The 13,084-nt window shown below is 42.1% G+C and overlaps 1 protein-coding gene across 1 annotated transcript in view; it reads left to right on the top strand.

The window, feature by feature from the left end:
* Nucleotides 1–13,084, top strand: part of BTNL2 (butyrophilin like 2) — a 46,804-nt gene that overhangs the window by 22,273 nt on the left and 11,447 nt on the right. Inside the window, 1 exon segment of the mRNA XM_037063361.1 lies at nucleotides 4,008–4,027. Within this exon segment, the coding sequence (XP_036919256.1) occupies nucleotides 4,008–4,027 (20 nt within the window).

The raw sequence follows: 13,084 nt of genomic DNA, 5'->3' as shown, positions 1-13,084 counted from the left end.
AGGAAATTCCATACTGTTTTCCATAGTGGTTGTACCAGTCTGCAATCCCACCCACAGTGCACTAGGGTCCCCTTTCTCCATAACCTCTCCAACACTTGTTGTTTGTTGTTTTGTTTGTGATGGCCATTCTGACCAATGTGAAGCGGTATCTCATTGTGGTTTTAGTTTGCATCTCTCTGATAGCTATATTCCCATTCTTTTCATGTGTTTCTGGATCCTCTGTATGTCCTCCTTGAAGAAGTGTCTGTTCAAGTCCTTTGCCCATTTTAATTAGGTTTCTTGTCTTCTTAGAGTGGAGTCGTGTGAGTTCTTTGTATATTTTAGAGATTAAACCTTTGTCTGAGTTATCGTTGGCAAGTATGTTTTCCCATACAGTTGATTCTCTTTTTATTTTAATGCTGTTTTCTTTAGCCATGCAGAAGCTTTTTATTTTTTTTTGTTTTTTTTTTGTTTTTAAGTATATTTTACTGATTGTGCTATAACAGTTGTCCTATTTTTTTTCTTCCCTTTATTCCCTAATAGCCCGTACCCCACCTCCCATCAGCATTCCCCTCTTTAGTTCATGTCCATGGGTTGTACATATAAGTTCTTTGGCTTCTCCATTTCCTATACTATTCTTAACCTATCCCTGTCTACCATTTACGTTTCTTTTTTTTAAATATATTTTATTGATTATACCATTACAGTTGTTCTATTCCCCACCTTCAATCCCTTCCACCCGCACCCTCCCTCCCCCACCATTCTGCCCCCCTTAGTTTATAACCACGTGTCTCAAGTTCTTTGGATTCTATATTTCCCCCACTATTCTCGCCCTCCCCCCTATCTATTTTCTACCTACCATCTATGCTATTTTCTGTGCCTTCTCCCCCCTTCTCCCCCTCCCACCCCCCTGTTTCTAACCCTCCATGTGTTCTTCATTTCTATGGTTCCACTCCTGATCTAGCTGTCCTCTTGGTTTGCTTTTGTTTTAGGTGTGGTTGTTAATAGCTGTGTGTTTGCTGCCCTTTCACTGTTAATATTTTTCATCATCTTTTTCTTATATAAGTCCCTTTAGCATTTCATATAATAAGGGCTTGGTGATGATGAACTCCTTGAACTTGACCTTATCTGAGAAGCACTTTATCTGTCCTTCCATTCTAAATGAAAGTTTTGCTGGATAAAGCAATCTTGGCTGTAGGTCTTTGGATTTCATGACTTGGAATACTTCTTTCCAGCCCCTTCTTGCCTGTAAGGTCTCTTTTGAGAAATCCGCTGACAGTCTGATGGGTACTCCTTTGTAGGTGACTGTCCCCTTATCCCTTGATGCTTCTAGGATTCTCTCCTTCATTTTGGTCTTGGCTAATGTAATTATGATGTGCCTTGGTGTGTTCCTTCTTGGGTCCAACTTCTTTGGCACTCTCTGAGCTTCCTGGATTTCCTGGAAGTCTATTTCCTTTGCCAGACTGGGGAAGTTCTCCTTTATTATTTGTTCAAATATGTTTTCCACTCGTGGCTGTTTCTTTCCCCCTTCTGGTACCCCTATAATTCGGATGTTGGAACGTTTAAAGATGTCCTGGAGGTTCCTAAGCCTCTCCTCATTTTTTTGAATTCTCATTTCTTCATTCCTTTCTGGTGGGATGTTTTGTTCTTCCTTCTGGTCCATTCCATTGATTTGAGTCCCCGTTTCCTTTCCATCACTATTGGTTTCCTGTGCATCTCCCTTCATTTCAATTAGTTTAGCCTTCATATATTCCTCTAATTTGTGACTTTGTTCCTCTAATTTGTGACTATAATCTACCAGTTCTGTGAGCATCCTGATAAATAGTGTCCTGAATTGTGCTTCTGAGAGGCTGGCAATTTCTTGGTCGCTGAGAGTTATTGGCTCTTGGACTTTGAGTTCTTCTTGTGCCATCTTTCGGGTTGTTCGTGCCTGTTCCATAGCAGGATCAGAGCCCTAAAATGTTCACTAGAACAGGGCAACTAAGTCGCTGGGTTGTGACGTTGTATGTGGGGGCGGGGTCAAAGAGGGACTATGGCGTCCTGTCCGCCACCTGCCGCCACGGCCCTCACCGGTGCCGCAGTTGCTGCCGTCACCTGGCCCACGCGTTTCGTCCCACTGCTCGCGAGTGTGCCACCGCCATCAGCCCTCGCCCCCCTGGGGCCTGCGTGGTCTGTCTCACTGTGCTCGAATATGCGCCCGCGGTCTGCCCCGCACCCCAACTGGTTCTCGTCTGCCTGTGCACCTGGGTCGGGGGCCCTGTCCTGCCCGACCCTGCTCGCTGCTGGCTCCGCCCCTCTTACCGTCCCCGTTGAACGGTTAGATGTAGTCGGACTTCCGTATAATTCAATTTTCTGTCCTTTGGTTGTGTCTTTGTTTCTCCAAACCTTTGTTTTATTCAAACTTGGTTGTGGGAGAAGGCACAGTGTTTCCACCTATGCCTCCATCTTGGCGGAAGTCCAGAAGCTTTTTATTTTGATGAGATTCGATTTGTTTATTTTTTTTATGTTCCTTGTTCTAGAGGACATACCAGTAAAAATGTTGCAGCATAAAATATCTGAGATTTTCCTGCTTATGTTCTCCTCTAGGACTTTAATAGTGTCATGGCTTATATTTAAGTCTTTTATCCACCTTAAATTTCTTTTGGTGTATGTTGTAAGTTGGTGCTTGAGTTTCATTTTTTTTGCACATAGCTGTCCAGTTCTCCCAACACCATTTGTTGAAGAGGCTATTTTTACTTCATTTTATGTTGCTGCCCCCTTTGTTGCCCCCTTTATTAATTGATCGTAGAGACTTGGATTTATATCTTGGCTCTCTGTTCTATTCCATTGGTCCATGTGTCTGTTTCTATGCCAGTACCAGGCTGTTTTGATTACATTGGCCTTATAATACAATTTGGTATCAGGTATTGTGATCCCTCCTACTTTGCTCTTCTTTCTCCAAATTGCAGCAGTTATTCGGAGTCATTTATGGTTCCATATAAATTTTTGAAGTGTTTGTTCTATGTCTGTGAAATATGCCATTAGTACTTTAATAGGCATTGCATTGAATCTCTAAATTGCTTTGGGTAATATGGACATTTTGATGATGTTAATTCTTCCAATCCATGAACATGCTATATGTTTTCATTTGTTTATGTCTTCCTTGATTTCTTTCTTCAGTGTTGTGTAGTTTTCTGCTACAGGTGTTTTACATCCTTGGTTAGGTTTATTCCTAGGTATTTGCTTTTTCTTTTTGCTATATCGAATGGAATTTTTTTCTTGATTTCTGCTTCTGCTGTTTCATTGTTGGTGTACAAAAATGCCTTTGATTTCTGGATATTGACTTTGTACCTCACTGTTTTGCCAAATTAATTTATTAGGTCGAGCAGTTTTTGGGTAGAGTCTATAGTATTTTCTATGTACACTGTCATGTCATCTGCAAACAGTGACAGTTTTGTTTCCTCCTTTCCAATTTGAATGCCTTTTATTTCCTTTTCTTGTCTGATTGCTGTGGCTAGAACTTCCAATATTGAATAGAAGTGGTGAAAGTGGACAACCTTGTCTTGTTCCTGATCTTAGTGGAAAAGCTTTTAGTTTTTGTCCATTGAGTATGATGTTGGCTGTAGGTGTCTCATATATGGCCTTTATCATGTTGAGGAATGTTCCCTCTATTCCCACTTTGCTGAGTGTTTTTATCATAAATGGTGCTGTACCTCATCAAATGCTTTTTCTGCACCTACTGATATGATCATGTGATTTTTGTCTTTGCTTTTGTTTATGTGGTGTATTACATTTACTGACTTGTGAATGTTGAATCATCCTTGCATCTTAGGGTGAATCCCACTTCATCATGGTGTATGATGTTTTTAATTTACAATCTAACTTCTAATTGCAAGTAGAAGCACCATAGGGAAGGAGAATGATTTCTGGCTTGAGTAAGATGCCTGGGTCGCTGAAGCAGTCACCGTGGCTGATGGACAAGTGACTGGGTTGGCCCATCAGGGATCCAGTTCTGATGCATAAATAGTTGGTTGGACTCATGGAAAGAGTGGCAACACTCAGAATAAATGCATAGACCTGATGAATCTGAGTTGCAAGGGGATGACTGGAGGGTAAAGAGAAACTAAATCTGTTAAACTCCCTGCAGGGCTTTTTCTCACTTGTCAGTAGACTGTAAGTTCAATTAGGGTAGAAACACTTTTCTTTTTATGTATCCTCACAATCTAGAAAAGTAGCATAAATTCGTTGATCAATAAACATTTATGGGATGCATAAATAAAAGTAGGGTATTTATTGAATCAATATTTATAGAATGCACTGTGCTAGGCCTTAGAGATGAAATGCTTAATAATACATAATTTTCATTTTTACTTTTTAATTTTAACTTTTTAATGCTGTTACAGTTATTCCCACTTTTTCTCCTTTCCCCCACCTCCACCCAGCTCTACCTTCACCCCTTCCAAGCCAATCTCCATACTGTCATCTGTGTCCATCTGTTGTGCATAAAAATGTCCTTTGGTTAAACCCTTCACCATCTTTCAACCTATTCTGTCCTACCCCCCTTCTTTCCAGCAGCTGTCAGTCTGTTTTATGTATCTAAGCTTCTGTTACTATTTTGTTCATTGGCATAATTTCTGTCCTAAAATATTTTTATTCTATAAGCCTTTTTTGTGTGAATGTCTTATCATACCTTCATAGACTCTACTCAAAATAGGATTGCCAGAGTAGTTTAGCAATAAAGAATTGATGGACTTAGATGGTAAATTCAAGGTCATTACTTTGCCAGAAGGTCATTACTTTTGACCTCCAAGGCTTCTTGGAGACCCTTCACTTCTTGTTGGTTTACCCATAGCTAGATATGAGGATGCTATGGATCAGGCCATCCCTCACATTTCTACAACTGATTCCAATACAGCATCAACCTTCACATTTTCTTTCATTGTCCACCTCTAGCCAATGATCCCCAGTCACTAAGCTTAGGACAAAAACTCATTAAAATGTGTGGGTATCAGGTGAAAAAATCCTACTGTAGAACAAAATATGCATTTAGTTCCTGCAGGAGAGATACTAAAAACTCATTTAGGAACCTTATGCTGAATGTCCTGACTTGAGAACAAAAGAAAAATTTCCCAAACTAAACCCATTATCCTTCCTGCTCTATATCATAGTTTCAGTTCTATTTTTTTCTGTCTCACTGTTGCCCACATACAGGGTTTTCATGTCTAGAAATGCCTTCTGATCCACCACATTCATTCGATTATACCAATTAATATTTTCCACTGTCCATTTACCTCTCCTGCCTTTATTATTTCTTGCTGGTTGTGTTAGCCCTTCCTTTACTGTCAGTGAGGTCAATATTCTGGGCTCTGGGTTTATTCTTCCTGGGTTCAAATACTGGCTTTGCCACTTGATGTGCCAGGGAAGTGTTTTTTAAGGAGATGCATCTTCCAAGAAAGATTCTTATGGGGCTTGTGGTTGAAAGGTCTGTCAATAGTGTAGAAAAAGCTAAACGGCTCCCTTCTGTTACCAGGAGGAGAAGGCTCACTTAACAGGAGAAGATCCTATATTATATCCTTGAAGACATAAGCTCAGTGGTACAGTTAGGGAAGGCTTAGTTGCATTAAAGGCAAAGGAAACCAGGCTCTGGTCTGGATCCAGAGTGGGAAGAACATGATCAGAGAGAGGGGAAAAGCAGTGTTGTCAGTGACTCTTTCTCCATGAAGGCTTCAGATGTTTCTTCATTCCTATTTGACTAGGGTTTTTTACTTCTCTGAAAACATGAACTTTAACATCAATTCCTTTCTCATTCACATACTCACAGAGTAAAAAGTTCTGGACTTGCTGACCAGTGAGAACTTATTTTAAAAAAGGAGAGAGGCTCTTGCCTTCAAGAAGGCTTGGTCTCCTGCCCGAATGTTTTATAGTCTTATATCAGTCCTGTTCACCTCATGGAAAACTCCAGGTTTACAAGTCAACGTACAATGAGGCAAGGATCAGCTGAATTGTTAATTTTCAGAAGATTTGAATGAATTTCTGTGTATTTCCAAAAACAGTAACATGTATAGAAAATTCACTCAACTTCTGAGCCTTCCCTTCAAATACCACCCCCTCCTCCACATTCGATAACACAAACAGTAAGAGGAGAGATTTTCTTTTTAAATGTAGTGTTTAAAATATTTATTTCAACACACACTGAGCACAAGAATAGAAGAGATGCTATACATTTGTTTGGAGTTTTCTTGTGACAAATTGTTGCTGTTCATTAACAGAGTGTGCTTCCCCAAAGGTAACATTAGAGGAAATTCCCCTAAACATTTTCCAGTTGTCCCATTCCTCTTTCTGTCTCTCCCTCTTTAAAGGGGCTAAAATGATGCCTAATGAAACTGATCTACTCTCACCCTGGCTGGTGTGGCTCAGTGGATTGAGTGTGGGCCTGTGAACTAGGTCATTGGTTCAATTCCCAGTCAGGGCACATGCCTGGGTTATGGGCCAGGTTCCCAGGAGAAGGTGCTCAAGAGGCAACCACACATTAATGTTTCTCTCCCTCCCTTTCCTCCCCTCTCTCTTTCTCCTTCTCTTTCCCTCTCTAAGCAGATGGCCACAGATGTGCCAGGACCCTGAAGGCTAAAATAAGGACAGAGGATCCCACAGAAGGTGATTCTAGGAAAGAAATAGATGTGAGACCCATCAGCCATGTTGTAAAAGGACACACCCCCCAGCCTCCCAACCCCCACCCTCCCAGTCCAGGAAAACTCCTATCCTATGAGGAGGGCACTTGCCTCAGCGACACAGATCCTGGCAGGGAAGTGAGGACCCTGAGCTCTCCTTCCTCGTATGCTACCACCCAGAAATTCTTCTCTGGACATTCTACAAACCACCCCTATCTTTTCACTGTATCTGAGCCGACCCAGAACCCATCCGGTTCCAGGTCCACCTTCTGTTTTCAAATTTACTTCTGCCTCCCAGTAACGTCTCCCTGTGGTAAAGCAGTTCTGGCCCAGAACACTGAAGATGGTTTCAGACTTCTCTTGCCCTTGGTGTGTGGGGGCAGCATCATTCTGAGAAACATTTCCTATTGAAGAAACATGTTTCTTACTCTCACATAAAATGACTTTGGAACAAGCTGTGTCTGGATCCAGAATAATAGCCACTACAAGTATGGGGGGGAAATTAAGGTCACTCCACAGTAAAGACTGGTTGGCCTTAGGAAAGATGCAAATACAGGGGAAGGACTAAGGAGGGAAAGAAGAGGGAGAGAAATGGAAGAGTGGATAAAATGATGTATGTTCTGTCCCATGTCTATTCACAGGAGACACAGGATGTGTAGATCCTAGAAAGACGGAGTTGACAGGACCTTGCGTGACCATCTATTCCTGATGGGTGGAAACCATGTAGCCAGGAGGGCTGCCTTACCTGACATCCTCAGGATTAGGTATTTCAGGATGGGGTCTCCACTTTACTTTAAATGCTAGTACTTCACTGCTTGCTTTCGATGGTTAAACCCTGTCGTATTTCCAGTCACACTGTACCTATATTCATGTAAGCTTCTTTGGTATCATTTTTATGTGGGCTTATTTGATAACTAAGTCATCCACTTCTCACACACCCTTCTACAGTATTTCCCAGGGGTTGAAATCCCAGGCTCTAGTGAGAAAGATCTGAATTTTGACAACCACTCAGTTGTCAAAGATCAGCTGAGATCTTGGTGAAACTACTTTTGTTTCTCTCAGCCTCACTTTGCTTTTGTGGTGATGAACATAATTATAGTCTCTCAGCATAGAACTAGTGTGAGAGGAAACTGATAAAATGTGTGGAGAGTTTAATACTATGTCTTGCCCTTGCTGAACACTCGGTAAACTTCAGCTTCCAGTAGTTCCAGTAACACTAATACCAGTAGTAAGAGTAGCAATAGTGCTAGTACCACTAGTAAATAATCTGATTCTGGTCAAAGCAAACACTTTCAATACTGAAAGTTTTTCTAAAAATTTGTATGTGACATATGAGATGTATTTTAATTTTTGAAGGGTTATGTTAACTAGAAAAATGTGTGTAGACACAGGGATATTCAGAGTAGAGCAGCATGCACTAGAAATTGATAATCAGTTCATAACCCCGGAGAGACCCTAAGGTGGCTGGGGCCATTGTCCACTTGCACTGAGATGCAACAAGCTCCGCTCTGTCTCAGGATGGTTACAAGACAGACTTCTTTCGGACCAAACTACTCTGTCAATGTTATGCACATGAATAAATCTATCGGATCGCTGAAGCCTCAGACTAAACATCAGTTCTTCAGGGAATTTCCTTAATTCATAATTTTTCTTTCTCACAGCAATTGTTTATTCCTTATAACGTTCATTATACTTTGTATGTGCATGTTCTCATGAAGTCAGACATCGGCTTTATTTATTTGACTCTGAATAAATACTTGTATAAAGTTATACTGAATGAATGGTATCAGATCAGTAAAAAAATCCCTTAATGTTTCAGCATAAGGTTGAAGGTGAAGTGAAAGTCATAAAATGCATAACCAAGTTGGTATTGCTGGAAGTTTACACAAATGCAAGAGTTTCTCATTTGTATAAAAGAGATTATGTGAAACAAAAGAATATGATCACTCGTCTGCTTTGAAAGGCTCCTTTCTCCAGTCTATAAAGAAAAAAATCATGTGGTAAAATATGGCAAGAATGTGTCCTCTGAACTAGTGGAATGCTTATTCCCTTAGCCCCTGCATTTTTCTGGACTCCCAGCTTCAAAATAGAGTCTCCAGGAAAAGGCCCCTATCTGAAAATGCCCTGGAATCGCCTCATGAGATCCTGGTGCACCTAAAGCCCCAAGACAAACAGATACTCACCAGCACATAACCCAGCTTTTCTCTAGTCCGACATAAAGTGAGAGAATTAGATTCTCCCATTCATTGGACATTCACTTCAGAATATGAAATTGCAAGCACATGAAATCAGGACGTCTGTGATACAGCTGTGTTTCTGTGATCATTATCTCAATGACAATTCTGGGATATTTGTCTTTTTTTATACCTCCTGTTTTATTTCCTCAGTTTCCCACATCCACCAACATATCTGCGATAAAATATGAGGGTCTGGTTCTTTTGGGAGAAGAAGAGAATAGGCTATGAATTGTGAAACTGTATTGTAAATCCTGAAATTTTATTTGCTGACTCACAGGCCAAATTGCCAAATGCCAAATTGTGCATTTCCCTGTTCTCACCAGAAATGCTTCCACCCAGCTAATTCTCTCATCAGCCTAACCAGCTGCACCCCACCTGGTTGTCAGCCTGATAATAATGGACTGTACCTTACTCCATTGAGTAATTGGCAAGATTACTCAAACAAGCCAATTGCATATTTCCATAGAAAACCAGAGCTCCTCATCCTCTTGTTACCACAAACCTTCCTCCCACAGCCCCTGCTGGTTCGCTCTACTCCCAAGTGCAACCCCCGTGTGGTCCTGCACCGTGTGTGGTGCCCTCCCCAGGATGTGAGTGTATGTGATTAATATGCTGCTGTCAGTTTCATCTGTCCAGTGTCAGGTGTCATGTGTCCGACCATCTTATTCTATTTAGGGTGAGGAATGCCCCTTCACCAACAAGATCAATAGGAGGTGGTCAGAGCAGAGGGGCAGGTGAGATGGTTGGCCCAACCACAATCTCGATATAACTCACCTTGATGATACAATTCCTTCCTTCTGTCTGAAAAGGAGTAACAGCTCGTGAGGTGCCAAGCATACAACATAAAGTAATGTCTATTTAGCAAAGAAAATGGAGAACTTACCAAGCTCTTTTTTGAGTGACTCTGAAAAGGAAAGGAGATAACAAAACAGATTTTACAGAATCGAAGTTCAAGTTTACTTTCTGGACCACAGGTGGCAAACACAAGGCCTGTGGGCCTAATCCAACCCTCCACCTTGTTTCTACACAGCAGTAGTGCCCAGCTCCTTGCCCCTAGTTAAGCCGTAGTTACATTTACACAGTCCTGAAATTATTATGGCCCTTTGAAGGCACACTTCAGGCTGATGTGGTCCCCGGTGAAAATGAGTTTGACACCCCTGTTCTAGACTGTTACTAAGCTCAGATCCTAAATGCTACTTTCATATACCTAGATCAAGAAATTTACCTTAATCAAGAATTACTATGATCCTTTTTTATTATTCAGTTACAATTGTCCTGCCACTTTCCCCATTGCTCTCCCCTACCCCACCCCTTCCCACAGTCAACCCCCACCACTATCCCTGCCCATGAGCCCTCTAGTCGTGTTCCTTTGTTTGCCCCTTCCCCTTTGTACCCCATTATTCCTGTCCCCCTCCCATCTGGAAACTGTCAGTTTATTCTTTATTTATAAGCCTCTGCTTCTATTTTGCTCATTTGTTTGTTTTGTTGATTAGGTTCTACTTATAGATGAGATTATGTGGTATCTGTCTTTTACCACCTGGGGAATGGGCATCATAAACAAATCAACAAACAAATGCTAGTGAGGTTGTAGAGGAAAGGGAACCCTAGTGCACTGTTGGTGGGAATGCAGACTGGTGCAGCCACTCTGGAAAATAGTATGGCATTTCCTCAGAAAACTAAAGATGAAACTGCCTTTCAATCTAGCAATCTCATTGCTGGGACTATACCCTAAGAACCCTGAAACACCAATCCAAAAGAACCTATGCACCCCAGTGTTCATAGCAGCACAATCTACAATATCCAAGTGCTGGAAACAGCCTAAGTGTCCATCAGTAAGTGAGTAGATCAAAAAACTATGGTACACATACACAATGGAATTCTATGCAGCAGAAAGAAAGAAGGAGCTCCTACCCTTCACTACAACATGGATGGAACTGGAGAACATTATGCCAAGTGAAATAAGCCAGGTGGTGAAAGACAAATACCATATGATCACCTATAAGAGGAACCTAATCAACAAAACAAATAGGCAAGCAAAATATAACCAAAGACATTGAAATAAAAAACAAATAGACAGTAACCAGAGGGGAGCGGGGAGAGGATAATGGGGGAGGAAAGGGAAAGGTCATCAAGGAACATATACAAAGGTCACATGGACAAATCCAAAAGGGGTAGGATTGAGGGTGGGTGGTGGGGGTGGGAGGGGTAGGGGGCAAGGTATGGGGAAATGGAGACAACTGTACTTGAACAACAAAGAAGAAAGAAAAAAAGAACCTTTCTAAAAAACATGCCATTTAAAAGTGACATAGAACATTAAAACTGATTTAAACTTAAAAAATACATAAAAGGACTGACACACATGGTGTGGTTGAATCTCAAAAAGCATTCTGTTTAACTGAGGAGGCCAACACAAAGACATATATCCCGTGTGATTCTTTTTGGTAGTTTTGAAATTTTAGAATAAGCAAGACTAAGGTGCACTGTTTGCTTTTCCTGGATTGTGCTAACAATGGACATGAAGAAAATTTCAAGAGATGGAAATGCTCCACATTTTGATCAAGGTGGTGGTTACCTGAGTGTAAGCATTTGTGAAACTTCACTGAAATGTGATTGAAAACCCATACTTCCCTTGTATCTAAATTATATCTCAAAACATTGAATTTCTTAAAAGCTGATTGCACCTCACTGTCTCTAGAGACTTTAGGAGCTTGGTGTCCCTTTGGCCAGACTCTTAGTGGCTCCCATGCCAATATTTATGCAATTGCTGTTTGTGTCCCTGATTATCTGTAAACCTTGTGTGACACGAAGAATCACAAATTGAACTTGGATAGTATGTGAAATGGAAAGAGCGTGCCTTTCGAGTCCATTCTATGTCTGGCACCGTACAGTTGTGTTGTTTCTATTCCACTTTGGGGAGCCCTTTGGTTCTTGACAATACAGCCCTTGGGTTCTCAGAGCAGAGAGCCTTCCACTCCCGACGCATTTCCCCTGCACAACCCTGCATGTGCCCAGTAGTGCCCAGCATGTGCCCAGTAGTGCCCAGCTCCTTGCCCCTAGTTAAGCCGTAGTTACATTTACACAGTCCTGAAATTATTATGGCCCTTTGAAGGCACACTTCAGGCTGATGTGGTCCCCGGTGAAAATGAGTTTGACACCCCTGTTCTAGACTGTTACTAAGCTCAGATCCTAAATGCTACTTTCATATACCTAGATCAAGAAATTTACCTTAATCAAGAATTACTATGATCCTTTTTTATTATTCAGTTACAATTGGCAAGACATGGCACATGTGTAAATGTAACTACGGCTTAACTGTGTAAATGTAACTACGGCTTAACTGTGGCTTCTAATGTCATTTAGGGTGCGGTGTGAGGAAGCATGCTCATGTTGGTTTCAGTCTCCAAATCGGTTACGTTTGTGAATGGAATATTGGGATGACCAACACTCCTGAATATCATACAGGAAGAAGAGTTCCTCTCTCTGAATGCTGTGATTTCAGCCCTTTGTGGGCCAGAGGAGGAAGCTACTCTGGGCGTTTTCCACCAAGGCCGTTTGAGAGTTCCTATCGTTCTATAGCTCAGCTCAGTCCAAAGACCACTGGGATGGCCTTTATTACCTCCACTTTCAAAGTAACTAGACCTAGAGGCAGCCTCTGCCTTTCTCATCAGGCACATTCTAGGAGAGACATTAAAATGCCATTTCTTCTTAGAAGTCCTCTCTGTTCCTGCTTCTAAGAATCCTTTCCCGATGCAGGCGTGGGTTAAAAACCTGCTGCTCCCAGCCCCCGGAGCCACACCCTCGGACGCTGGCCGCAAGAATAGCCAAGGGCAAACTGTCTCTGGAGCCGAGCATGTCTCTGACCTTCCCCCACAGAGCACCTGGGTCAGAGTGAAGGCATTGTGCTCCCAGTGAGCTCCGCCTCCTGACCTGAAGCAGACGGCGGTTTTTCCTGCCTGTTCCGCTGGCTTTCTCCTCCCCCTCCTCCTTCTCCAAGTGCCCACGCGGTGCTCGGCAGGTCAGTGCTCTCCCTCATGCTTTTTATTTACTGGTTTATTTTCAGTGGCTTTTCTTACATAATGACAAAACGGCTGCCCAGCTGTCAGAGCTCTACCCGCTCTCAGAGGCAGTCACGTCCTGGGGACACTGTGGCTGCGTCTGCTGCCAGCTGGAGGCTTATGGCTGGGCCAGGATGGGAGCCATCTCCTTCGGATCCATGGCCCT

Source organism: Sturnira hondurensis, unplaced genomic scaffold (genome assembly GCF_014824575.4).
Source record: "Sturnira hondurensis isolate 20B ecotype Veracruz unplaced genomic scaffold, ASM1482457v3 Scaffold0014435, whole genome shotgun sequence".
Classification (NCBI taxonomy): domain Eukaryota; kingdom Metazoa; phylum Chordata; class Mammalia; order Chiroptera; family Phyllostomidae; genus Sturnira; species Sturnira hondurensis.
This window is presented reverse-complemented; position numbering and strand designations above follow the sequence as displayed.